Source organism: Oncorhynchus keta, unplaced genomic scaffold (genome assembly GCF_023373465.1).
Source record: "Oncorhynchus keta strain PuntledgeMale-10-30-2019 unplaced genomic scaffold, Oket_V2 Un_contig_5352_pilon_pilon, whole genome shotgun sequence".
Taxonomy (NCBI): Eukaryota; Metazoa; Chordata; class Actinopteri; order Salmoniformes; family Salmonidae; genus Oncorhynchus; species Oncorhynchus keta.
The window spans coordinates 103,657-129,723 of NW_026288245.1; the positions used below are offsets into that span (position 1 = coordinate 103,657).

Here is a 26,067-nt window from a genome sequence, read left to right on the forward strand (position 1 = left end):
ACAGCATTGAACTGAACAGTAGTCTGATTTATTGAGGGGCACAATTAAAAAAACACAACAAAACAATCAATGCACAAAACAAATAGTGGAAGGAGAGTTACTGGATACACACCCATTATTGTTTTATTGAATCACATCAGTAAAACAAAGTAAATGAGGAAAAGGATGTGAGACTGAGCGGAAGTCATTGGTTTCTGTTGGGAGGCGGCGGCTAACACTGTTTGAAAACATTTACATCGACCACTGACAGACTTGTGGAAGATCTCTGTGGCTCTTTTCTCCCATGTCCATTACACTGGTGTGCAATATTGATATTCATAACACGTTATACAAAAGGTATTACATCATAAGAAAAAACAATGATTCTGTATGTGAAAACAAGTTCAATAAATAAAGTAAGTAGACAATAACATTGTGAAATGAGTGAATGTGTGTATTGGTCTGAATATCTCCTTCTGGGCGCTGATCAGAAGTAGTGCACCTTAAAGGGCCATTTCAGACGCAGCAGAGGATCCTAAATGAACCCCATGTTTTCATAGATGACCTCTGGTGACTGGCGTCCAGCAGTGGGCCTCCTGGTGGCCAAGGTCCTGGTAACGGTCAACGACGATGATGATGATGAGGAGGAGGAAGAGGGGGATGATGATGACGATGGTGATGAAGAGCCTGGCTTGCAGACCTGGCTGTAAAGGTGGGCGAACGGGTCAGTGTTGGGGCCCTTGGCTGGGGTCCCCACACAAGGCTCACTATAGATGGGTTCCTCTTTGCCAGGTTCCTGCCCCCGCTGGTCCCGGCTCTGTTTCTGTTGTTGAGTCTTATCAGGTAGAGGACTCGCATGGTCGTACACCTCGGAGTAGACCGGCTCTGGCTTGTTGTCGTGGTGATAAGAGCAGGAAGAGGAAGTGGGCGGGGGTGGTGGTGGTGTAGATCTCGGGGGTGTGAGTGAGAGGATGTCTGCTGGGTCGGCGTACACTGGTTCCGTTCGGTTGACATGGTGATTGCGGGGGTGTAGAGGGATAGAGGGGGTGAGGGTGGAGGCTGTTGGGGGCGTCAGATAGGAGTTGAGGCTGGGGGATTTGGGTTTAATACTGTCTGCTGGCTCAGAGTATGGACACTCCTCAGAGCCAATCAAATTAGGCGGCTGTGAGTATAAACACTGCTCTGAGCCAATAGCATTTGAAAATACTGGTTTAAAACTGTAGCTGCCCTCCAAAATGGTTGAGCTATCTGGTAGTTTGGGCAGTGGGGAACGAGCACGAGGCATATTAGGGCTATGGTTAGCAACCACAGTGTCGCCCTCACATTCGTCCCCGGCGACGGCCTTCTGTTCCCGTATGGCGGTCTCGATGAGGCTGAAGATGTCGTCAGCTTGGCACGTCTCAAAGGTGAAGGTTCCGGGTCCAGAGTCACAGCGCCGGCCCGCCTCGATGTTGAACGTCAACTGTGGGAGAACCAAGAGGACACAATGATTTGAGAAAATTCCCACAGGTGTTCACTGGAAAATTGCATAACTGAATGTGGGCACCAAACGTATTATATCCTGCAACCTTCTTGATTGGACACTGATGACCCTACAATGATCCTTAAGACACATCCTTTTTTGGAGCCACACTGCCCTAAAAAGGCCAAACACAGTAACTCTGTTGTAATGGCCAGGTATATTATCTGATTAGTGTGGGATTTAGTTTCCTGACACAAGAACAGTTGATCAGAACATATATCATGAAGTACCAGAAATTGCTGTCTTTTTAGAGAGAAAAATACTTTGAAGTCAGAATTTGCAGTCAAAAAAATGATGTAGTTACTGCGTTTTGCCTTTGTAGAGCAGCATAGTACCGTACTGTGACGGCCTTGAAATTAGACACTAGAGAGTAAGTAGCATTAGATTAAAACTAGTAACAGATTAGGAATCTAATTCTATGGCTCAATGAGATTCTAAATTCCATGGTTCTACTGACCTTGTCTCTGCCATAGCGTCGTATCAGCCGATAGGGCCAGTCCTGCAAACTCTTCCTGGTCTCCGCCTCCTTAAGGACCAGCCCCTCCTGGGCCACTTGCAGCCAATAGTACTCCCCCTGGAGGCCGCAGCGCATCGCTACATCCGTCTGCTTCACACCCACCCTGAACTCACTAACTGAGGGGAGAGAGGAGGGAGAGTGGAGGTCAAGACTGAAGCACTATGGACAGTGTTCATTTCTATTTCTGGTTTTATATTTTGTGTTTATCTTTCCTTTGATCGTAGTAATATCACTGAAAAGAAGAACCTGTTCCAAGACAGCAGTAATCATACGTCCATTAGACATTAAACAGACAGAAGAATGGCTGTTCGTTATAGTTTGTGTGGCCACTAGGACATCTGATGTGCTTCTCACCTTCCTCCCTGGAGACGTAGATCTGGTTGTCCTCCATCTGAATTTGGGGCTGCTGACCAGTGGAGCCTCCCTGGGAGACAAGACATGTATTTACATTAGACAGTGAGAACTGTCCTCACAGATATCTACACTCTTAGAAAAAAAAGGTGCTATCTAGAACCTTAAAAGGGTTCTTCGGCTGTCCCCAAAGGAGAACCCCTTTTGGCTTCCATGTAGAACCCTTTCTACAGAGGTTTATACAGGGAACAAAACAGGTTTCTCCTATGGGGTCAGCAGAAGAGCCCTTTTACAACCTATTTTCTAAGAGTGTACACATCCTCTATATAATAACAGTTTGGTGATGAAAAGAGTTTAATGATAGAGAGACCAGTGAATAATGGCGTTTGCTGTTAGCCTTGAACCAATACCGAGACAAATTCCTAATTCAGCATTGTTGAATGCTAATAAAGTATAATTCTACTTCGATCTGTAACTGTCAAAATGTTGAATTGAGACTGATCCATAACAGTCACAAGACAACAACAGAAGCTGCTATTCTCACCTGGAAGGCGAGGTCACACATCCTCTCCACCCACTCCACGCAGTCGTCCTTATCCGCTGCGAAGACATACCTCCTGCCGTCGGTCTCCACACAGAAGGCGGCCATGTTGTCTTTGGGGCAGGCCTCAGCGTGTGGGGGCAGCCTCAGGACCCTGATCACCTACATTTACATTTTACTCCATTAGCAGACACTTATCCAGAGGCTGTAAAAAATGTGACGTGGTGCGTCTCAGCTTGGCACTCAGCATTAAAGAGATAGATCGGGGTAAGGCTTGTGCAAACTCTAACAGCTCATAGATCGGGGTAAGGCTTGTGCAAGCTCTAACATCTCATAGATCGGGGTAAGGCTTGTGCAAGCTCTAACATCTCATAGATCGGGGTAAGGCTTGTGCAAGCTCTAACAGCTCATAGATCGGTGTAAGGCTTGTGCAAGCTCTAACAGCTCATAGATCGGGGTAAGGCTTGTGCAAGCTCTAACATCTCATAGATCGGGGTAAGGCTTGTGCAAGCTCTAACAGCTCATAGGAGCAGGGGCCTATCTCTTGTTTCTGTAGCATGAGCCAGTTTGATGTAAAAGTACGCCCTCTGGACAGGACGCTAGTCTCTCGCAGGGCCTTAGGCTTGTCCATATCCTGAGCCAATTATAGTGCATTCAACTAAGTTAGGTAAGACAACCACATACAGTATCACAGTCAGTGCCAGTAAAAAAAAATCCTCAATAATGCAACTAATCAAAGTCAGTGCTAGTAAGGAAGACAAGTACAGCAGTAAGGTTGACCTCTGACAGGCGGATCACCCTCTTCTCCTTAACTTTGTCCTGGTGCTTCCAGACCCCAGAGGGACCGGCCCGCTCTCCTCCCCCCACTTCCTGGCGCTCTAGCCTGGCTACACCGCAGCGGCTGGAGGGGTAGAGAGTCAGCCAATGCTGCTTCCACTTCTGGAGGGAGGGCGGAGGGAGGGAAGAAAGGGGATGAGGGAAGACAGAAATAATGGGGAGAAAAAGAGAATGGGAGAAAAATTTGTGGGTGAGAAAATAATTTTAAAAAAAAAAGTGAGTATCTAGTTTTGCCATTTTGCCCACAACACCTTAGTCAAATGACTCAGAATATCACCCCCCACACCTTCTCCAGCACATCTGCCTATTTTTAAATAAAGGTGCAGTGGTAGATGAGGTATGTGTGCTCAGGTACAGTACTTGCGTTGTTTTACGTGTGCCTAGCCATGTTTAAATTTACATCCCAAATGGCACCCTATCCCCTACGTAGTGCACTCGTTTTGACCAGAGATCCTGTGAGTCCTGGTCAAAAGTAGTGCACTGAAAAGGGAATAGGGTGCCATTTGGGACATATTGTGTTGGAATGTGCCATGAGGAAACTGTGAGCAGTACTGTGTCTGGGCACGCATGTGAGGATCCGTTCCCCCCTCACACCTTTACACACGCACCATTACCAACGTAGCCTGTCTCTGCAAAAAAAGACTTCAACATGTCGGCTACAGTAAATGTCCTCGTATACTGCAATCATATACTTTAAAATGTCAAGTGGAATGGTAGAGGGATTAGATGGCTGTCATACACAGTACATAGAGTAAACAAGGGGGTGGCAGTTTACATGATAACAGCAATAGCCAATATCAAAACACTCGAAATAAACTAAATAAAAACGTACATTACAAGACTGTTATAAAGCTGCATTCAAAATCAAAATAAATACAATATGTTCCAATTGACTTTTATTGTCATTCCACAAAAACAAGCTAGATAAGGTACCATGATGTGTACAATTAAGTGAGCTAAATAAAGTTAAATAAAGTTACGTGCTTACCTTTTCTACATTTCTGTGTTGAAGGTAAACTTGTCCTGCTTTCACATGAGTGTCCATTATGTTCAAAGCGTCTCTCGACATTCAACTGAACTTTAACCAATAACTTGGATTTGACTGTGATATATGTTAGTTTACGGTATCCTAATCCTACACTTGTGATTTCAGTACCGTCAAACTCTCCCCCTGACAAATGTAGCTGTGCTTTTCTTTCGTTACGTCAGAGGCTAAACCTACAGTGAAATTATGACCGCGTCCACACCTTTCTCTACTACGTCTGGTCCAGGGCGTTAATGCACGTTCCTCTAACTACCTGAATCGACAAAAGACCAACCCTTGTGATGTCATACAATGAACAATTGCCTACACAGAGAACCATACAGTGAATAAGACGTGTATTGTGAAGACTGAAGGAAGTGAAACCGCCCATTCATGGTTGATTTTATTACGATGTTTGAATTGTTCATTGTTCTTTCATTTATGACCAATGTTTTTAGAACGGCTACGAAGACTCAGATTATTTTGGGACGCTGTGACATCGCCCTATTTATGATATCGCTGCGTAACTAAGGACTCGATCAAAGTATATTATGTTGCCTCAAACGTTCCAACGTTCTGTGGAACATAGACTATTATGGGTTTTCCAACACACATTTAACCACTGTCTCACGTAGCCTGTTTTAGTTTTGCTAGGCTTGACCCTGATTTATCCTTGACGAATGACCATCTTAAATATCAGGGAACAAGACCAATTGAATGCACTCTTTAAGGCACATTCAGGTATGTCTAGTTCGGGTTTATCATTGCCATATTTGATCATTTTCATAACATAAACACTAGGCTATTCAACTAGTAAGAATAGGTCATTCATGAGAATGTCTCATAATGCTTACTGTAATGACAACTTTTCACTGATGCTCTTGGTTGGTTAAAGGTGGGGGTTCATCCATCTCTCCACTCTTCTCTCCTCCAGTCTCGGGGCCCTCAGGCCAGAGTGGGGCAGCAAAGCACCTATGGGGCTGACTACAAGCCCCCCAGTGATCGGCACCTCAGGCTGTTCAGGCTGCATGCAGAGCCGTCTTGCACCACACACCAGAAGGTACAACTAACTCGCTCTGTCTCTCCCTCACACACCAACACTTTTCCACTTGTATACTAATGCCATACGCTGTAAAAGGAAAGGGTTCCTGGAGTATCCTTTAGGGATTCTTCAAATTGAAACTGTGGGGGAACCCAAGTTCTTTGAAGAACCCTCTAAAAGGGTTCTTCAAATAACTCCCTTTAAAGTATCCTCAAAGAACCTTTTGGTGTACCCCCCTATTTTATAAAAATGTATTATTAATCATCAGCATAACAATAACACAATATTTTAATTGTCAGTGTTTATTATGATTTTAGTAGCAAAGCAGAATTCACTCATCTCAATCTGAGGTAAACTCCCAGCAGAGCTCCAAGTTACATGGGTTTATCCTCTGGCCTGTTGATGTTCAATTACTGTGTTAAGGTTCTCCGTATTCACAGCCAGAATGATTTTGCAGTGCATGGTGATCCAACAGGTCTCCTGTTATATTCAACAGAGGTGTAGGGAGGGTGAAGTCTGTGAATCCAACAAATAGTACTTATACAGATGATCAACAAAACATGCACATGACAGTATTCATACCTTGGTTTATGTGGTGAATGTGAATGACAAAACTGTTTTGATAATGGTTTTCATACACATACCATGTCCATAATGTAAAGGCCTATAGGATATTAATTGAAGAGGTTAGGAAGGAGGATGGTAAATGTGATCTGCATAACATACCAATTCTAATTGACATACCTTTTTATGCCTCTTCCTCTGTATACCTGCAGTAACCAAAGTGAGCAGTTCAGTCATCTGCAGCCAATACATCCAGCCTTCATCTTATTCTCACCTCTTTGATGGTTTTATATCCATTCAATTGTCCATTTTCTGTTTTTAGAAAGATTAGCATAAATATGTAAAGATAGATGGTATCATCATAAAACAATATACATTTAGATGATAATAGGGACAAACCTTATTTAAATTGAGGAGATCTTTACATTTAAGTTAAGGGCCTGCACCTGCTGTCCTTTCAAATTCAAATACACATTTTTGTTTGGTTCCTGCAAGAAACCCCAAGAACTAAGATGGTTCCTCGATGAACCCCACCTGCTATGGGGTTCTTCTAAGAACCTTTTGGGGGCAATTTTCAGTGCCAAGAACCCTACGGTTCTTCAAAGAACTTTGAGGATCATAGAAGAACCTTTGTTGAACTCTTAATTTTTAGAGTGTACAAACCGTACACATTCACACTGCCCTGGTTTGGCCTGTCTGTCTGTCTGTCTGTCTGTCTGTCTGTCTGTCTGTCTGTCTGCCTGCCTGCCTGCCTGCCTGCCTGCCTGCCTGTCTTTCTGTCTGCCTGCCTGTCTATCTGTCTTCCTACCTGTGTGTCTGTCTGTCTTTCTGCCTGCCTGCCTGTCTGTCTGTCTTCCTATCTGTGTGTCTGTCTGTCTTTCTGCCTGCCTGCCTGCCTGTCTATCTGTCTTCCTATCTGTGTGTCTGTCTGTCTTTCTGCCTGCCTGCCTGTCTGTCTATCTGTCTTCCTATCTGTGTGTCTGTCTGTCTTTCTGTCTGCCTGTCTTCCTATCTGTGTGTCTGTCTGTCTTTCTGCCTGCCTGCCTGTCTGTCTGTCAGTTGGCGGATATGTGGGCTCAGTACTACAGACAGTGTTTCCAGACCATTACCAACGGCCCACAGAACCCCGCCTTTGCCTTCAGTCAGGTGAGTCCCTCAGCCACAAGAACTAACTTACTTGTCTTACCTGTCCCTAGATTGGCATACCTTAGGGGCATTTCATGGTAGATGCATTGATATTATCTTAGTCAGTCTCAAACCTCTCTCTCTCTCCACCTCTCACCCTCTCTCTGTCTCTCCCCTCTCTCTCATCCTCGCTCTCTCCCCTCTCTCTCTCCACCTCTCACCCTCTCTGTCTCTCTTCTCTCCCCTCTCTCCCGTCTCTCTCATCCTCGCTCTCTCACCCTCTCTCTCTCCCCTCTCTCTCACCCTCTCTCTGTCTCTCTTCTCTCCATCTCCCCTCTCTCTCTCCTCCTCTCTCTCTGTCTCTCCATCTCCCCTCTCTCTCATCCTCTCTCTCTGTGTCTCTCTACAGAAGGGGAGAACAGTGAGGGCAGCTATGTTGGACAGTGAGAATGTCAGTAAGATCCAAGTAGAAAGGACAGCTCCTCCAGAGAAGGGGCAGAGCCAGATACCACCACAGCGTTCGAGCTCCGACTCTGGGGAACGAAGGTCGGTCTCTCCCTCTCTCTCCTCAACCTCAGTCCATAACCCCTCCCCGTCCCGCCCCTGCAAGGAAAGAGGCATGGACACATGCAACAGGGGACCCGGCACTGGGGATCACAACGACACCCAAGGACATGGTGGAGCTGCCTCACATCGGCAGTGGAGAAGGTGAGAGAGGGAATACCCTGTTCAGTTTGTATTGACAACATGTTTTTATTTGAGGCTTTGAATGGCCTTATAACTCCAGTTTATCTGCTTTTGTTTCCTTTAGTGCAAGATGATAGACCAGCACCAATAACATATGTGTGTGTACTACCTGTTCCTGTTGTCACAGGAAGTGATGGGGAGCTTCCTCTGCAGGTGGAGCGGTTAAGGGCGGAGCAGTTCCGTCGGGACATGACCCACTCATCTAAGCTGGAAGGCCAGATCAACCAGCGCATAGCCACCCAGTCTAACCTCATGCACCTAGGTAGGTCCTATAGAGACATAACAATATATTAAACACTGTTCTATACCCATAGCCACCCAGTCTAACCTCATGCACCTAGGTAGGTCCTATAGAGACATAACAATATATTAAACACTGTTCTATACCCATAGCCACCCAGTCTAACCTCATGCACCTAGGTAGGTCATATAGAGACATAACAATATATTAAACACTGTTCTATACCCATAGCCACCCAGTCTAACCTCATGCACCTAGGTAGGTCCTATAGAGACATAACAATATATTAAACACTGTTCTATACCCATAGCCACCCAGTCTAACCTCATGCACCTAGGTAGGTCCTATAGAGACATAACAATATATTAAACACTGTTCTATACCCATAGCCACCCAGTCTAACCTCATGCACCTAGGTAGGTCCTATAGAGACATAACAATACATTAAACACTGTTCTATACCCATAGCCACCCAGTCTAACCTCATGCACCTAGGTAGGTCCTATAGAGACATAACAATATATTAAACACTGTTCTATACCCATAGCCACCCAGTCTAACCTCATGCACCTAGCTAGGTAGGTCCTATAGAGACATAACAATATATTAAACACTGTTCTATACCCATAGTCACCCAGTCTAACCTCATGCACCTCGTTATGCTTTCTATCACCAGCCTTATGTCCCAAATAGAACACTAATGTGTGTTTATATATATATATATATAGTGCACTACTTTTGACCAGAACCCTATCGGCACTATATAGGGAATATGGCTTTGGTCAAAAGTAGTGCACTATAGGGCGAATAGGGTGCCATTTGGGATGTACAACCTGCATGCACCTAGGTAGGTCCCATAGCCACCCAGTAGGGGGAAACATAGTACTCAACACCATCCACCCTGATCCTAGATCAGCACTCCCTACTCTGAGACGCTTTAATACGGGCCGAGCAATCACCATCCACCCTGATCCTAGATCAGCACTCCCTACTCTGAGACGCTTTAATACGGGCCGAGCAATCACCATCCACCCTGATCCTAGATCAGCACTCCCTACTCTGAGACGCTTTAATACGGGCCGAGCAATCACCATCCACCCTGATCCTAGATCAGCACTCCCTACTCTGAGACACTTTAATACGGGCCGAGCAATCACCATCCACCCTGATCCTAGATCAGCACTCCCTATTCTGAGACACTTTAATACGGGCCGAGCAATCACCATCCACCCTGATCCTAGATCAGCACTCCCCACTCTGAGACGCTTTAATACGGGCCGAGCAATCACCATCCACCCTGATCCTAGATCAGCACTCCCTACTCTGAGACACTTTAATACGGGCCGAGCAATCACCATCCACCCTGATCCTAGATCAGCACTCCCTACTCTGAGACGCTTTAATACGGGCCGAGCAATCACCATCCACCCTGATCCTAGATCAGCACTCCCTACTCTGAGACGCTTTAATACGGGCCGAGCAATCACCATCCACCCTGATCCTAGATCAGCACTCCCTACTCTGAGACGCTTTAATACGGGCCGAGCAATCACCATCCACCCTGATCCTAGATCAGCACTCCCCACTCTGAGACGCTTTATTATTCATGATAACTCTCATCCACGTGTGTGTGTAGGGCTGCCATTCAACGGTGTGACCACCTACAGCCAGAGTTACACACACTGGGACAACCCCTCCACACTGAGAGGCCCGCAGTGCATCTTGCCTGAAGCCACACTCAACTGGTACAGTAGATCACATCCACATACCGACACGGATTGAAAGGATAGTATCTGTTCATACTTACTTACCTAAGGCCATGGTGCACAGGCCATGGACGACTCCTCTCCTTCGCACTCTGTTCAGGACAGTCTCCTCCAGCTCGTTCCACCCCATGCTAGTTTTCTTTGCATCTGTCTCAAGCTCCTGCAATCTGTTCACTGCGATAGATAATAACTGCAGACTACTACAGAGCATATTACATAGTGATTCACACATACAGTGATTCATAGCAATCCCCTTCACCCAGCAACCCATTAACAGTCAAGTGGTGCTGCAGAGGTTATGTCCATCAGATAGTCTGGCGTCTGTAATAGCCAGAGGTAAAAGTGATGTCACAATAAATCCAGTTGGGGAGTATTGGGGAATTTTAGCAGCTCCACCGCTACTGCTTATACCTGTCCTCCAGACCTTCAGATCTGCAAACATAGCTAGATTATCTACCCCCTAAAAAAAAAAAAAAACATAGCTAGATTATCTACCCCCTAAAAAAAACAAAAAAACATAGCGAGGTTATCCACCCCCTAAAAAAACATAGCTAGGTTAGGGCAGGATTATGACAGACTTTAATATGCTTCACCATCCATCCAGGAGGGCCTGGGTGTCAGAGTACCAGGACCGGTACCAGGGCCCGGATCACTACGTCCCTGGGCAGAGGAAGCCCCCTAGTGGCCTGAAGGAGCCCTGCACCGCCAAGTACCAGCCTGGTGCCCACACAGCAGACCAGACCCGAGGACACATCTGCTCAGAGTATCAGAGGCACTTCACTAAGAAGGTAATATCCCAAACGGAACCATATTCTCTTCATAGTGCTCTACTTTTGACCAGGGCCTTATGGTCCACTTTGAGAATAATTTTGTGACAAAGACCCAGTTTCAAGGCTCCCTATTAGAGTAAACATAAGGATGCACTTACACACCACTACACTAGACACTCTGTAGAGGCTGTGACTTTCACCTCGTGGTGCACCGAGGGCTCTGCAGAGATTGAGATTTACATGGGCCCTTGCTATCCGGAATTAACGGGACGTCCCTACCCCATTAACGTTTACATTTCAAATCGTATTGGTCACATACACATTTATGTTATCGCGGGTGTAGCAAAATGCTTGCTTTCCTAGCTCCAACAGCACAGTAGTATCTAGCAATTCACAACACACACAAATCTAAAAGCAAAATAATGGAATTAAGAAATATTAGGGTGAGCAATGTTGGAGTGGCAATGACTAAAATACATTATATGCATATGAAATGAGTAAAACAGTATGTAAATATTATTAGTGACTAGTGTTCCATTATTAAAGTGACCATTGATTCCATGTCTGTGTATATAGAGCAGCAGCCTCTAAGGTGCAGGGTTGAGTAACCGGGGTGGTGCAGGGTTGAGTAACCGAGGTGGTGCAGGGTTGAGTAACCGAGGTGGTGCAGGGTTGAGTAACTGGGGTGTAGCCGGCTAGTGACGGCCATTTAACAGTCTGATGGCCTTAGAAGTTGTTCAGTCTCTCGGGCCCAGCTTTGATGCACCTGTAGTGACCTCACCGTAGCGGGGTGAACAGGCTGTGGCTCAGGTGGTTGATGTCCTTGATTTTTTTGGGCCTTCCTGTGACATTGGGTGCTGTCGGTATCCTGGAGGGCAGGCAATGTACCCCTGGTGATGCATTGGGCAGACTGGACTATTTCAGATTGTCAGTGAACTTCAAGCTGTTCAGCTTCTCCACTGCGTTCCCATCGATGTGAATAGGGGGTTTGGTGTAGTGCGAGTGCCAGTCTTTTGTACCATCATGCAACCTCACCATCATACCACGTTCGGCTTCACAATGACAGCACTGGTGTTGACAAGATGACAAACAGATCTGGGATCAGGTTACACTTGCAGTATAAACCCAGCCCAACAATGAACAACTGCTAACTTCAATCATTTACAGAGTTGAGCAAAAGGAGGAAAGACAATACAATTCATTATGTTGTTCCTCTGGTTTTGCTGCAGAACTACCCTGGCCTGTCCAGACCCAAGACCAGCCCTGCGTACAGACAGAACAGAGTCAACTGACCTAAACCATCTTCAGGATTTGACCTGCATGGTCTCTATTCCATGTTCAACCTGACAAAGGTTAATAAAAAAATAACATTTGAAATATATTTTGACAATTCAGAGATACTCGTTTGTGTCGACATTATCAAACCCACAGCGTGATCTTTTGAGGGGTCCTTTAGCTACAGTAATGACAGGTTACTGGACATGTAATAACACAATCAAACCTGTATATAAAACAATGAACAAGACACCAAAGTCCCAGAGGGTACCTGATCTTTATTCCATCATACTTTGTCCTCGTTTGCTAATGCAAGTCGCACACTGTGACAGGATTTCAACTCAAGTTTTTACATATCAACCAAACGGAAAAACGAAATTGTTGCCATGGAAATCCCTCGCAGGTCAGCTACGCCCCCGCAGCCAAATCCCATCCAATCCTTCTGTACACTGCAGTCTGTCCATCTTTCGCCAAGCCTACTTTGCCCTACACACTACCTACCCTAAAACCAGCCTCCAAGGAAAAGAAAAACATCCAGAAAAGAGAAGACAAAAAAAGGAAACTGCAACAATGATCAGGGGAGAGAAATCTCCAGCCACGATCACCACGACGACAGACTCACACGGCTGCACTTGAGATTGAGGAGAAAGAACAAAAATAAAACACCAAACTTTCTACGCAGATCTGACCTCCAGTTCTGCCGTCTGTCCAATAAGAACATCTTATACTGATGGCCCCTCCCATTCTGTCCAATAGGATTATTTTATACTGATATGGCCCCTGCCCACCCTTCTCCCATCACTGCCCCCTGCCTAGTTAACCACATAGGAACAAAACGGAAATAAAAGGCTGCATTCCCCTACTCAGACGGTGCTGACGCATTCCAGATCTTACAACTCCTGAATAGGTATTTTATTTAATAGGTATTTTATTTATAACCCTAACCACATGTCATAGCAATCTGGTGCCCGACGGCACAGTAGATGACTTGGCACGAAACCATCGGTTGATGCATGCAACGTCTGAGCAGAGGAATGCGACCAAAAGCTTATTGAAGAGTATACCCCAGCCCACCCTCCAACCCCGCCCCATGTACCCCACACAGCCCAAAAGCAGGCAAGTGCAAGGGTGTCTGCTGGGAAGCCAGCAGTCACAAAGAGTCTTTATGAGGGTTCCCCTACTGGCAGGAGGACCCTAGTATTTCATTCCCGGAACAAACTCCTTCGCCTCTGGGTTCAAGCTGCTCTTGCGCTGTAAAAAGAGAGGAGAGGATTAGTATAGGAGCAAACAAAAAAGGACCCAGACCTGTATGAACAGGTCAAAATAACAGGGCCTCAACATTAAAAACGGACAAGAGGAGACGGTTCGGATTGTAACACGCACCACAGGATAGTTTCTCCAGCTGATGGTCGGTTCCCTGCCAGATTAACCCTAGTCCCAGACTAAAAACATATTTTAATGGAGAATTAGGACTAGGACTAGGCTTAATATTTTTTGGGGAAACTGGGCCAAAAAGTAGAAGAGGTATCGTGTCTGTGCTCAAACAACTGGAGAAGATGGGCTACCTACGGTATCTAGGTACTGAATGTGGATAACACTGGAGAAGATGGGCTACCTACGGTATCTAGGTACTGAATGTGGATAACACTGGAGAAGATGGGCTACCTACGGTATCTAGGTACTGAATGTGGATAACACTGGAGAAGATGGGCTACCTACGGTATCTAGGTACTGAATGTGGATAACACTGGAGAAGATGGGCTACCTACGGTATCTAGGTACTGAATGTGGATAACACTGGAGAAGATGGGATAACAACTGGAGAAGACCTACGGTATCTAGGTACTGAATGTGGATAACAACTGGAGAAGATGGGCTACCTACGGTATCTAGGTACTGAATGTGGATAACAACTGGAGAAGATGGGCTACCTACGGTATCTAGGTACTGAATGTGGATAACAACTGGAGAAGATGGGCTACCTACGGTATCTAGGTACTGAATGTGGATAACAACTGGAGAAGAGCTAAGATCTAGGTACTGAATGTGGATAACACTGGAGAAGATGGGCTACCGGTATCTAGGTACTGAATGTGGATAACAACTGGAGAAGATGGGCTACCTACGGTATCTAGGTACTGAATGTGGATAACAACTGGAGAAGATGGGCTACCTACGGTATCTAGGTACTGAATGTGGATAACAACTGGAGAAGATGGGCTACCTACGGTATCTAGGTACTGAATGTGGATAACACTGGAGAAGATGGGCTACCTACGGTATCTAGGTACTGAATGTGGATAACACTGGAGAAGATGGGCTACCTACGGTATCTAGGTACTGAATGTGGATAACACTGGAGAAGATGGGCTACCTACGGTATCTAGGTACTGAATGTGGATAACACTGGAGAAGATGGGCTACCTACGGTATCTAGGTACTGAATGTGGATAACAACTGGAGAAGATGGGCTACCTACGGTATCTAGGTACTGAATGTGGATAACAACTGGAGAAGATGGGCTACCTACGGTATCTAGGTACTGAATGTGGATAACACTGGAGAAGATGGGCTACCTACGGTATCTAGGTACTGAATGTGGATAACACTGGAGAAGATGGGCTACCTACGGTATCTAGGTACTGAATGTGGATAACACTGGAGAAGATGGGCTACCTACGGTATCTAGGTACTGAATGTGGATAACACTGGAGAAGATGGGCTACCTACGGTATCTAGGTACTGAATGTGGATAACACTGGAGAAGATGGGCTACCTACGGTATCTAGGTACTGAATGTGGATAACACTGGAGAAGATGGGCTACCTACGGTATCTAGGTACTGAATGTGGATAACAACTGGAGAAGATGGGCTACCTACGGTATCTAGGTACTGAATGTGGATAACAACTGAGAAGATGGGCTACCTACGGTATCTAGGTACTGAATGTGGATAACACTGGAGAAGATGGGCTACCTACGGTATCTAGGTACTGAATGTGGATAACACTGGAGAAGATGGGCTACCTACGGTATCTAGGTACTGAATGTGGATAACACTGGAGAAGATGGGCTACCTACAGTATCTAGGTACTGAATGTGGATAACACTGGAGAAGATGGGCTACCTACGGTATCTAGGTACTGAATGTGGATAACACTGGAGAAGATGGGCTACCTACGGTATCTAGGTACTGAATGTGGATAACAACTGGAGAAGATGGGCTACCTACGGTATCTAGGTACTGAATGTGGATAACACTGGAGAAGATGGGCTACCTACGGTATCTAGGTACTGAATGTGGATAACACTGGAGAAGATGGGCTACCTACGGTATCTAGGTACTGAATGTGGATAACACTGGAGAAGATGGGCTACCTACGGTATCTAGGTACTGAATGTGGATAACACTGAGAAGAACGGTATCTAGGTACTGAATGTGGATAACACTGGAGAAGATGGGCTACCTACGGTATCTAGGTACTGAATGTGGATAACACTGGAGAAGATGGGCTACCTACGGTATCTAGGTACTGAATGTGGATAACAACTGAGAAGATGGGCTACCTACGGTATCTAGGTACTGAATGTGGATAACACTGGAGAAGATGGGCTACCTACGGTATCTAGGTACTGAATGTGGATAACAACTGGAGAAGATGGGCTACCTACGGTATCTAGGTACTGAATGTGGATAACACTGGAGAAGATGGGCTACCTACGGTATCTAGGTACTGAATGTGGATAACACTGGAGAAGATGGGCTACCTACGGTATCTAGGTACTGAATGTGGATAACACTGGAGAAGATGGGCTACCTACAGTATCTAGGTACTGAATGTGGATAACACTGGAGAAGATGGGCTAACAGTATCTAGGTACTGAATGTGGATAACACTGGAGAAGATGGGCTACCTACGGTATCTAGGTACTGAATGTGGATAACACTGGAGAAGATGGGCTACCTACGGTATCTAGGTACTGAATGTGGATAACACTGGAGAAGATGGGCTACCTACGGTATCTAGGTACTGAATGTGGATAACACTGGAGAAGATGGGCTACCTACGGTATCTAGGTACTGAATGTGGATAACACTGGAGAAGATGGGCTACCTACGGTATCTAGGTACTGAATGTGGATAACACTGGAGAAGATGGGCTACCTACGGTATCTAGGTACTGAATGTGGATAACAACTGGAGAAGATGGGCTACCTACGGTATCTAGGTACTGAATGTGGATAACAACTGGAGAAGATGGGCTACCTACGGTATCTAGGTAATGAATGTGGATAACACTGGAGAAGATGGGCTACCTACGGTATCTAGGTACTGAATGTGGATAACAACTGGAGAAGATGGGCTACCTACGGTATCTAGGTACTGAATGTGGATAACACTGGAGAAGATGGGCTACCTACGGTATCTAGGTACTGAATGTGGATAACAACTGGAGAAGATGGGCTACCTACGGTATCTAGGTACTGAATGTGGATAACACTGGAGAAGATGGGCTACCTACAGTATCTAGGTACTGAATGTGGATAACAACTGGAGAAGATGGGCTACCTACGGTATCTAGGTACTGAATGTGGATAACACTGGAGAAGATGGGCTACCTACGGTATCTAGGTACTGAATGTGGATAACAACTGGAGAAGATGGGCTACCTACGGTATCTAGGTACTGAATGTGGATAACACTGGAGAAGATGGGCTACCTACGGTATCTAGGTACTGAATGTGGATAACACTGGAGAAGATGGGCTACCTACAGTATCTAGGTACTGAATGTGGATAACACTGGAGAAGATGGGCTACCTACGGTATCTAGGTACTGAATGTGGATAACACTGGAGAAGATGGGCTACCTACGGTATCTAGGTACTGAATGTGGATAACACTGGAGAAGATGGGCTACCTACGGTATCTAGGTACTGAATGTGGATAACACTGGAGAAGATGGGCTACCTACGGTATCTAGGTACTGAATGTGGATAACACTGGAGAAGATGGGCTACCTACGGTATCTAGGTACTGAATGTGGATAACAACTGAGAAGATGGGCTACCTACGGTATCTAGGTACTGAATGTGGATAACACTGGAGAAGATGGGCTACCTACGGTATCTAGGTACTGAATGTGGATAACAACTGAGAAGATGGGCTACCTACGGTATCTAGGTACTGAATGTGGATAACAACTGGAGAAGATGGGACGGTATCTAGGTACTGAATGTGGATAACAACTGGAGAAGATGGGCTACCTACGGTATCTAGGTACTGAATGTGGATAACACTGGAGAAGATGGGCTACCTACGGTATCTAGGTACTGAATGTGGATAACAACTGGAGAAGATGGGCTACCTACGGTATCTAGGTACTGAATGTGGATAACACTGGAGAAGATGGGCTACCTACGGTATCTAGGTACTGAATGTGGATAACACTGGAGAAGATGGGCTACCTACGGTATCTAGGTACTGAATGTGGATAACACTGAGAAGATGGGCTACCTACGGTATCTAGGTACTGAATGTGGATAACACTGGAGAAGATGGGCTACCTACGGTATCTAGGTACTGAATGTGGATAACACTGGAGAAGATGGGCTACCTACGGTATCTAGGTACTGAATGTGGATAACACTGGAGAAGATGGGCTACCTACGGTATCTAGGTACTGAATGAGATAACACTGGAGAAGATGGGAATGTGGATAACACTGAGAAGATGGGCTATCTAGGTACTGAATGTGGATAACAACTGAGAAGATGGGCTACCCACGGTATCTAGGTACTGAATGTAGATAACACTGAGAAGATGGGCTACCTGAACGGTAATCTAGGTACTGAATGAATGTAGATAACACTGGAGAAGATGGGCTACCTACGGTATCTAGGTACTGAATGTGGATAACGCTGGAGAAGATGGGCTACCTACGGTATCTAGGTACTGAATGTAGATAACACTGGAGAAGATGGGCTACCTACGGTATCTAGGTACTGAATGTGGATAACAACTGGAGAAGATGGGCTACCTACGGTATCTAGGTACTGAATGTGGATAACGCTCCACAGCAAATACATTTCAGGATTTTAACTCTCAGGTTAACTCTAAGGGACAAAATATGAATCCTTGTCCTGGACTGAATAAAGAATCTCCGCTGAACATGCTTTTTAGACCAGGATTCAACTTTATCTGGGAAACTGGCCCTATAAATATAGTGACGTTTTGGTCGACGACGCTCAGACATGCTGCTCGTGTAGAGACAGATTGTGACACACTCTGACGGACAAACATTCTGACAGGACTTACCGCGAGTTCATCTGCGTTGCCATTGGAGACAGATAGCCCGTTGAGCTGTTGCTGAATCTGCCCCACCCCAGGGGCGAGGTCTCTGGCGGGGATGAACCAATCCTGATCCTCCTCTTCCAGCATTTCCTGGAAACAGCGTTCTAAGAACTCCTGTTCCAGAAGCTCCTCCTCCACCTGGGATGACCACACAATAGGGGAAGAATAGGGCTGGATTACAATCAGCAGTAGATTATTATTTCTTAATATGTCTTTCCTCATGTCCTCTATACTTGACTCCTTCTCAAAGCACTGGAGGGCAGCCCAGGTTCGAGGCGCGTGTACAAAACATTAAGAACAGCATTAATTTGCCGGGGCAGGGGCTTTACAAGGTGTCCAAAGTGTTCCACAGGTATGCAGGCCCATGTGGACCACAATGCTCCAACGTAATATGAGTTCTATTTAATTTTACACCATTTGAGCTAGAGATGAGCCTTTTCTTTGCTTTAAAGCTGAAAGCATGACTGTCAGAAATGTGTTTTCCTCTCTGGCACTGCTGAGTGACAACTTGCAAAGCCTACTCAGATTGGCCTATGCTGCTGGTCACACCAGGGATGAAGAGACAATGTATCAACTTTGCTCACTCTGCGGGCTGCTCCAATGTAACAGAAGACTGATAAGGATCTACATCCCTGATAGCCTGCTAAATTATATTTTAAAAATGGATGGAAAAAAATAGATGTGCAGGAAGAGCGGACGAAGAGAAGCAGGTGAGTGACGGTGGAAGGGGATGTGGGCCATGCGGCTTGCTGATCAGAGCTGATATGAACATTATCGGACCCGTCGCATATAAGGACCGGCGAATACAATAAACTATTTGAGATAAAAACTCAGCAAAAAAAGAAAACTGTCCTCTCACTGTCAACTGCGGTTATTTTCAGCAAACTTAACATGTGTATATATTTGTATGAACATAAGATTCGACAAAAACTGAACAAGTTCCATAGACATGTGACTAAAAGAAATGGAATAATGTGTCCCAGAACAAAGGGGGGTCAAAATCAACAGTCACTATCTGGTGTGGCCACCAGCTGCATTAAGTACGGCAGTGCATCTCCTCCTCATGGACTGCACCAGATTTGCCAGTTCTTGCTGTGAGATGTTACCCCACTTCCACCAAGGCACCTGCAAGTTCCCAGATATTTCTGGGGGGAATAGCCCTAGCCCTCACCCTCCAGTTAAACAGGTCCCAGATATTTCTGGGGGGAATAGCCCTAGCCCTCACCCTCCAGTTAAACAGGTCCCAGATATTTCTGGGGGGAATAGCCCTAGCCCTCACCCTCCAGTTAAACAGGTCCCAGATATTTCTGGGGGGAATAGCCCTAGCCCTCACCCTCCAGTTAAACAGGTCCCAGATATTTCTGGGGGGAATAGCCCTAGCCCTCACCCTCCAGTTAAACAGGTCCCAGACGTGCTCAATGGGATTGAGATCCGGGCTCTTCGCTGGACAAGGCAGAACACTGACATTCCTGTCTTACAGGAAATCATGCACAGAACAAGCAGTGTAGCTGGTGGCATTGTCATGCTGGAGGGTCATGTCAGGATGAGCCTGCAGGAAGGGTACCACATGAGGGAGGATGTCTTCCCTGTAACGCACAGCGTTGAGATTGTCTGCAATGACAACAAGCTAGGTCCGATAATGCTATGACACACCGCCCCAGACCATGATGGACCCTCCACCTCCAAATCAAATCCCGCTCCAGAGTACAGGCCTCGGTGCAACGCTCATTCCTTCGACGATAAACGCAAAACTGACTGTCACCCCTGGTGAGACAAAACCGTGACTTGTCCGTGAAGAGCACTTTTTGCCAGTCCTGTCTGGTCCAGCAATGGTGGATTTGTACCCACAGGCAACGTTGTTTCCGGTGAGGACCTGCCTTACAACAGGCCTACAAGCCCTCAGTCCAGCCTCTCTCAGCCTGTTGCGGACAGTCTGAGCACTGATTGGGGGGATTGTGCGTTCCTGGTGTAACTAGGGCAATTGTTGTTGCTATCCTGTACCTGTCCCGCAGGTGTGATGTTCAGATGTACTGATCCTATGCAGGTGTTGTTACACGTGGTCTGCCACTGCGAAGACAATCAGCTGCCCGTCCTGTCTCCCTGTAACGCTGTCTTAGGTGTCTCACAGTACGGACATTGCAATTTATTGCCCTGGCCACATCTGCAGTCCTCATGCCTCCTTGCAGCATGCCTAAGGCACATCCACACAGATGGGCGATTTTTTCGGAGTCAGTAGAAAAGCCTCTTTAGTGTCCTAAGTTCTCATAACTGTGACCTTAATTGACTACCGTCTGTAAGCTGTTAGTGTCTTATCGACCGTTCCACAGGTGCATGTTCATACATTTTTTATGGTTCATTGAACAAGCATGGGAAACCCTTTACAATGAAGGTCTGTGAAGTTATTTGGATTTTTACAAATTATCTTTGAAAGACATTGTCCTGAAAAAGGGACGTGTCTTTTTTTGCTGGGTTATATATTTTTATTACTGAAATTATTAAAGAAACTGACAGGCGCCAGTTGGTTCTTAAGATCGGTCGGGCCGGAAAATGTGGTATCATCACATGAAACAGTAATACGGTATTCTAAAAATGTTGGTTTCATAAGTATCATGACGTTTTGGTACCGTGGTACTGGTATATAACACTACTCTGAATGGCACACATACACAATCTATGTCTCAATAGTCTCAAACTTCAAAACCCCTTATTTAAGCCGTGTCCTCCCCTTCATCTACACTTATTGAAGGGGAATTAACAAGTTATATCAATAAGGGATCATAGCTTTCACCTGGTTAGTCTATGTCATGACAGTGCATGTCAGAGTAGAAACTATAGCATGAAGTCCAAGGAACTGTCCGTAGATCTCCAAGATAAAATTGTGATGAGGCATATATCTGGGGAAGGAAATATGGGAACTACCCACTTTGCCTAGAGCTGGCCGTTCGACCAAACTGAACAACCGGGCAAGAAGGGAGAACCTGCCAGAAGGACAACAGTCTCTACAGCACTTCACCAAGTTGGGCTTTATGGGAGAGTGGCACATGACAGCATGGCTGGAGTTTGCAAAAAGGCATGTGAAAGACAGAGCACAAGGCAAACAATTCTGTGGTCTGATGGGAAAATTGTAACTCTTTGGCTGCCGCTCCCCATCTAACTTAACAGAGCTTGAGAAAACCTGCAAGGAAGAGTGAACATGCACCTTGATCCTGAGAGTAGAGTACAATGCCAGGCAATATCTATCCAGGGCAACATTCCTCACCTTTTAGTGTGTGTGTGGTCTGTACATCTGTGTGGGAGGTCCCTCTGTCTATCACCGAGTCTGTATGCCTGTGTGTGCATACGTACATGTGTATGTACATAAAGAGTGGTCCTAAAAATCACTGACCTGTCTGTTGTAATCCTCCTCGTTCTCCATCCACATGTAGTCAGCGAAGGGGTTGTTGTTGTTGCCCACCTCTCCCTCCTTGTGCCCATTGGCCACGTTCTCTTTCCCGGGGGCACTGCTGCCACCTGGTGTTTTCGCCATCTCAGGACTGTTCATCTCCGCAGGCTCTGTAGGGTTAACAGTTTCACACATGCATAAATGGCAACCCACTTTAAAATGAGGCAAATGGCTTTCAAATTGAGAGTAAAGCTCAGCTTGGGTAAACTGAATAAATTACGTGTTTAATAAACATTTAAGGTCAAAAAACGTAGCTAAAACATAAGAGTGAACAAATGTATATTGCCAAAACGCAAATAAAGTCCATACTTCATTATTTTACTTACTACTTGCTAGTGTCATACTAGTTAAAGTAGACCAAGAGTAGCGAGTCAGTGGCTGCGCTTACAGCTGACGTGGATACAATTACTAGTTAGCCAGTTCCTACCGTTATAACTCAACCTAGCTAACGCGTTACCTGTATCGTCAGCATTGAAGGATGCACATGTCACGAGAAAAAAAGTGATGACAAACCCCACATGGAGCGAGGCCTACCTGCGTGTCACAGCTGCAACAAGCCAGCCAGACAATTAGCTAACTGGAGTAACGTTAGTTACAGCTAACATTACCGTTCATCGCAGCACAAATCCTATTTTGAGTATTGGCAGTTTGCTAGTGAGCTAGTTACAGTAGCTAGCTTACTAGTTGGTAAACAACGTTAGGTAGTTTGCTAGTTGGTACACAACGTTAGCTAACTACGTAGCTAGCGAACTCAGAAAACTAGCACGGACTAGCTAACTAGCAGCCTGAAAATAACGTGTGATATAAAAGGGTTGTAGTTTCGACTAAATTTACTGTAGCCATCAAGTCACTGATGAAACGATTTATTTAATTTAGCATTCACTAGATAACTAACACATCGTGCAATCACCCTATGAAAAAGGCTTTGGCATACTAACGTTACTAGCGAGCAAGAAAGCTACTTGGCTAGCGAGCTTGCTAACTAACTTGAAATATATAAAAACACGCATATTGGATCAAACTTGGCTAGCAAGCTGTTTTTGATGTACAGACTGAATGTTACGTCACCTGGAACTAGCATAGCCTTCTTACTACCTTGGATTGTCTTTATAGCTAGCTATAAAACTGTTAGCAGGTAGCTAGCTGGTAGTGGTAGAAACAAGCTAAATCAAACTTAGCTCGAAGGCTAACAACGTGATATGCACACACGATTCAAGTCAACTTGTATCTGGAATGCACAGCAGCCAGTAGCGCAACAAAAACGTAGCTACCTGGCATCGTTGGATAAATATTTAAAGACCACTCGATATATCTTCAATGTTTGACAGGACAATTCGTCGACTTTACAGCTAATTTGCTATCAAGCTAGCCAACTCACTACATTCCATCAAGACGCTCACGGGGGACTTCCGTTTCGTCGTTAAGTTCCCCCAGCCCGCTATATCAGTCGTCATATATCTATCTACCTCAGCGCATCAACTGAGAGGTTGATGTCATGGGGATGCGATTATTTTTATTTATTTTTAATTTCACCTTTATTTAACTAGGCAAGTCAGTTAAGAACAAATTCTTATTTACAGTGACTGCCTACCAAAAGGCCCTGCGGGGACGGAGCCTGGGATTGAATAATAATAATAATAAATACAATATTTTAATATAGGTCAAAACACACATCACAACGAGAGACAATACAACACTACACAAAGAGAGACCCAAGACAACATAGCAAGGCAGCAACACATGACACACAACAAAACATATATTAAAACATGGTACAAACATTATTGGGCACAGTCAACAGCACAAAGGTCAAGAAGGTAGAGACAACAATGTCACACAAAGCAGCCACAACTGTCAGTAAGAGTGTCCATGATTGAGTCTTTGAATGAAGAGATTGAGATTAAACTGTCCAGTTTGAGTGTTTGTTGCAGCTCGTTTCAGTTGCTAGCTGCAGTGAACTGAAAAGAGCAGCGACCCAGGGATGTGTGTGCTTTAGGGACCTTTAACAGAATGTGACTGGCAGAACAGGTGTTCTGAACAGAAGATGAGGGATGCAGTAGATATCTCACATAGGGGGGAGTGAGGCACAAGAGGGTTTTCTAAATAACCATCAACCAGTGGGTCTTGTGACGGGTATACAGAGATGACCAGTTTACAGAGGAGGACTTGTGTTGGATCATTGTCCTGCTGCAGAACCCAAGTGCTCTTCAGCTTGAGGTCACAAACTGATGGCCAGACATTCTCCTTCAGGATTTTTTGGGAGAGAGCAGAATTCATGGTTCCATCAATCACAGCAAGTTGTCCAGGTTCTAAAGCAGCCCGAGACCATCACACTACCACCACCATATTTGACTGTTGGTGTGATGTTCTTTTTCTGAAATGCTGTGTTACTTTTACGCCAGATGTAACGGGACGCACACCTTCCAAAAAGTTCAACTTTGTCTCATCAGTCCACAGAATATTTCCCCAAAAGTCTTGGGGATCATCAAGATGTTTTTTGCCAAAAGTGAGACAAGGCTTTATGTTCTTTTTGCCATGGATGCCATTTTTTCCCAGTCTCTTTCTTATGGTTGAGTCATGAACACTGACCTTAACTGAGGCAAGTGAGGCCTGCAGTTCTTTAGATGTTGTGGTGGGTTCTTTTGTGACCTCTTGGATGAGTCATCGCTGCGCTCTTGGGGTAATTTTGGTAGGCCGGCCACTCCTGAGAAGGTTCACCACTGTTCCACACTTTCTCCATTTGGGATAATGTCTCTCACCGTGGTTCACTGGAGTCCCAAAGCTTTAGAAATGGCTTTGTAACCCTTTCCAAACTGATAGATGTCAATTACTCTGTTTCTCATCTGTTCCTGAATTTCGTTGGATCGTGGCATGAAGTCTTGCTTTTTGAGTTCTTTTAGCCTACTTCACTTTTTTCCCTTAATAAATAAAATTATCAATTGAAAACTGCATTTTGTGTTTACTTGGGTTATCTTTGTGTAATATTTCATTTAGTTTGATGATCTGAAACATTTAAGTGTGACAAATGTGCAGAAAATAAGAAATCAGGATGGTGGCACAGACTTGTTCACAGCACTGTAGTTGCTGTAGTTATAAACAGATAAGATAAGCATTCCTGCAACATTGTTTTGTTAAGTGAATTGATTGCACCCAAATTGGCCATTTACATTTATAGGATACCTATAATATTCAATAAACATAGTAGCCTACATCAGATTTGGACCAAACCTCATCTTAACAATGATTAAAATGTGAGGAATCCAAATGAACGGTAAAAAGCCACCCACGTAACCCCCTAAACCCCACACCAAGCCCACCCCAACGGCCAGTATACCTCATTCATTCTCTATGTCTGACAAGTACTACAAAGCTGTGGCTAGTAGTATTGTGTCTTCATACTATTTCATGCATCCTCTGTGAATTTGGTGATGGTTATTTTCCCCTGTTCAGAGAAATCAGTCATCGAAGTGTATGTGCCATCATACAACCTAATATTACCATGTTCTGGTGCTGTTCCTACTATTAGTGGAAAAAGGTGTGAAGAACACCCACTCAAAGTTAATTCAAGGCTGAACCTTCAAATGATAATCATTTATAAATGCAGAGTGAATAGTTAAAATTAGAACAATGTATTTGCCCAAGGAAAACTAAAAACTGCTTTGAGGGCTATTCATTCTTCATTTCATTCTTTCACTTTTTTCTTCATTGCATCTTCTATTGTGGAATGTTGCTACATCCCAAATCATATTGGTGACCAGTTGAAGTGGTTGGTTCCTTGATGGTGCAGATGATGCTTGTTTTTGGTAAACAACATGTGTCTTCTCTGTTTGGCCAAGAATAGGATCTTGCTGGATAACTTGGACGGATTCATTTCAACTTCAGGTCCATGTTTTTATCATCCACAGCATCGGCATTTCCAATCCAGCACTCATCATCATAGCAGCAAACTAGACAATAGAAAATCCGATCA

General features: G+C 45.0%; 3 protein-coding genes across 7 annotated transcripts; 1 reads left to right on the forward strand and 2 right to left on the reverse strand.

Moving 5' to 3' along the window:
* Nucleotides 1-6: 6 nt before the first annotated feature.
* LOC127925234 (docking protein 1-like) lies at nt 7-5,008 on the reverse strand. 2 transcript variants are annotated; one of them, XM_052510110.1, is made up of 6 exons: nt 4,736-5,008; nt 3,676-3,849; nt 2,914-3,072; nt 2,373-2,442; nt 1,959-2,134; nt 7-1,441 (listed from the first exon to the last, which is right to left on the reverse strand). In XM_052510110.1, exons 1-6 carry the CDS (start codon nt 4,814-4,816, stop codon nt 515-517), a joined length of 1,587 nt encoding a protein of 528 aa, XP_052366070.1. In that variant the 5' UTR covers nt 4,817-5,008; the 3' UTR covers nt 7-514. The 2 variants fall into 2 exon arrangements, with proteins under 2 accessions (XP_052366070.1, XP_052366071.1); XM_052510111.1 differs by having other exon boundaries at nt 3,691-3,849; nt 4,736-5,006.
* Nucleotides 5,009-5,195: 187 nt separating this feature from the next.
* On the forward strand, nt 5,196-12,944 carry LOC118371826 (uncharacterized). Of its 2 annotated transcripts, XM_052510112.1 has the most exons (8): nt 5,196-5,512; nt 5,706-5,831; nt 7,437-7,523; nt 7,912-8,210; nt 8,377-8,511; nt 10,127-10,235; nt 10,861-11,044; nt 12,256-12,944. In XM_052510112.1, the coding sequence occupies exons 4-8, from the start codon at nt 8,177-8,179 to the stop codon at nt 12,316-12,318; spliced, it is 525 nt and encodes a 174-aa protein (XP_052366072.1). In that variant the 5' UTR covers nt 5,196-5,512; nt 5,706-5,831; nt 7,437-7,523; nt 7,912-8,176; the 3' UTR covers nt 12,319-12,944. The 2 variants fall into 2 exon arrangements, with proteins under 2 accessions (XP_052366072.1, XP_052366073.1); XM_052510113.1 differs by lacking the exon at nt 7,437-7,523.
* On the reverse strand, nt 12,560-23,601 carry LOC127906112 (polyadenylate-binding protein-interacting protein 2B-like). Of its 3 annotated transcripts, none has more exons than XM_052510114.1 (4): nt 23,476-23,601; nt 22,041-22,207; nt 18,620-18,793; nt 12,560-13,552 (listed from the first exon to the last, which is right to left on the reverse strand). In XM_052510114.1, exons 1-4 carry the CDS (start codon nt 23,549-23,551, stop codon nt 13,496-13,498), a joined length of 474 nt encoding a protein of 157 aa, XP_052366074.1. In that variant the 5' UTR covers nt 23,552-23,601; the 3' UTR covers nt 12,560-13,495. The 3 variants fall into 3 exon arrangements, with proteins under 3 accessions (XP_052366074.1, XP_052366076.1, XP_052366075.1); XM_052510116.1 differs by having other exon boundaries at nt 23,369-23,536; XM_052510115.1 differs by lacking the exon at nt 23,476-23,601 and adding an exon at nt 23,166-23,299.
* Nucleotides 23,602-26,067: the final 2,466 nt, after the last annotated feature.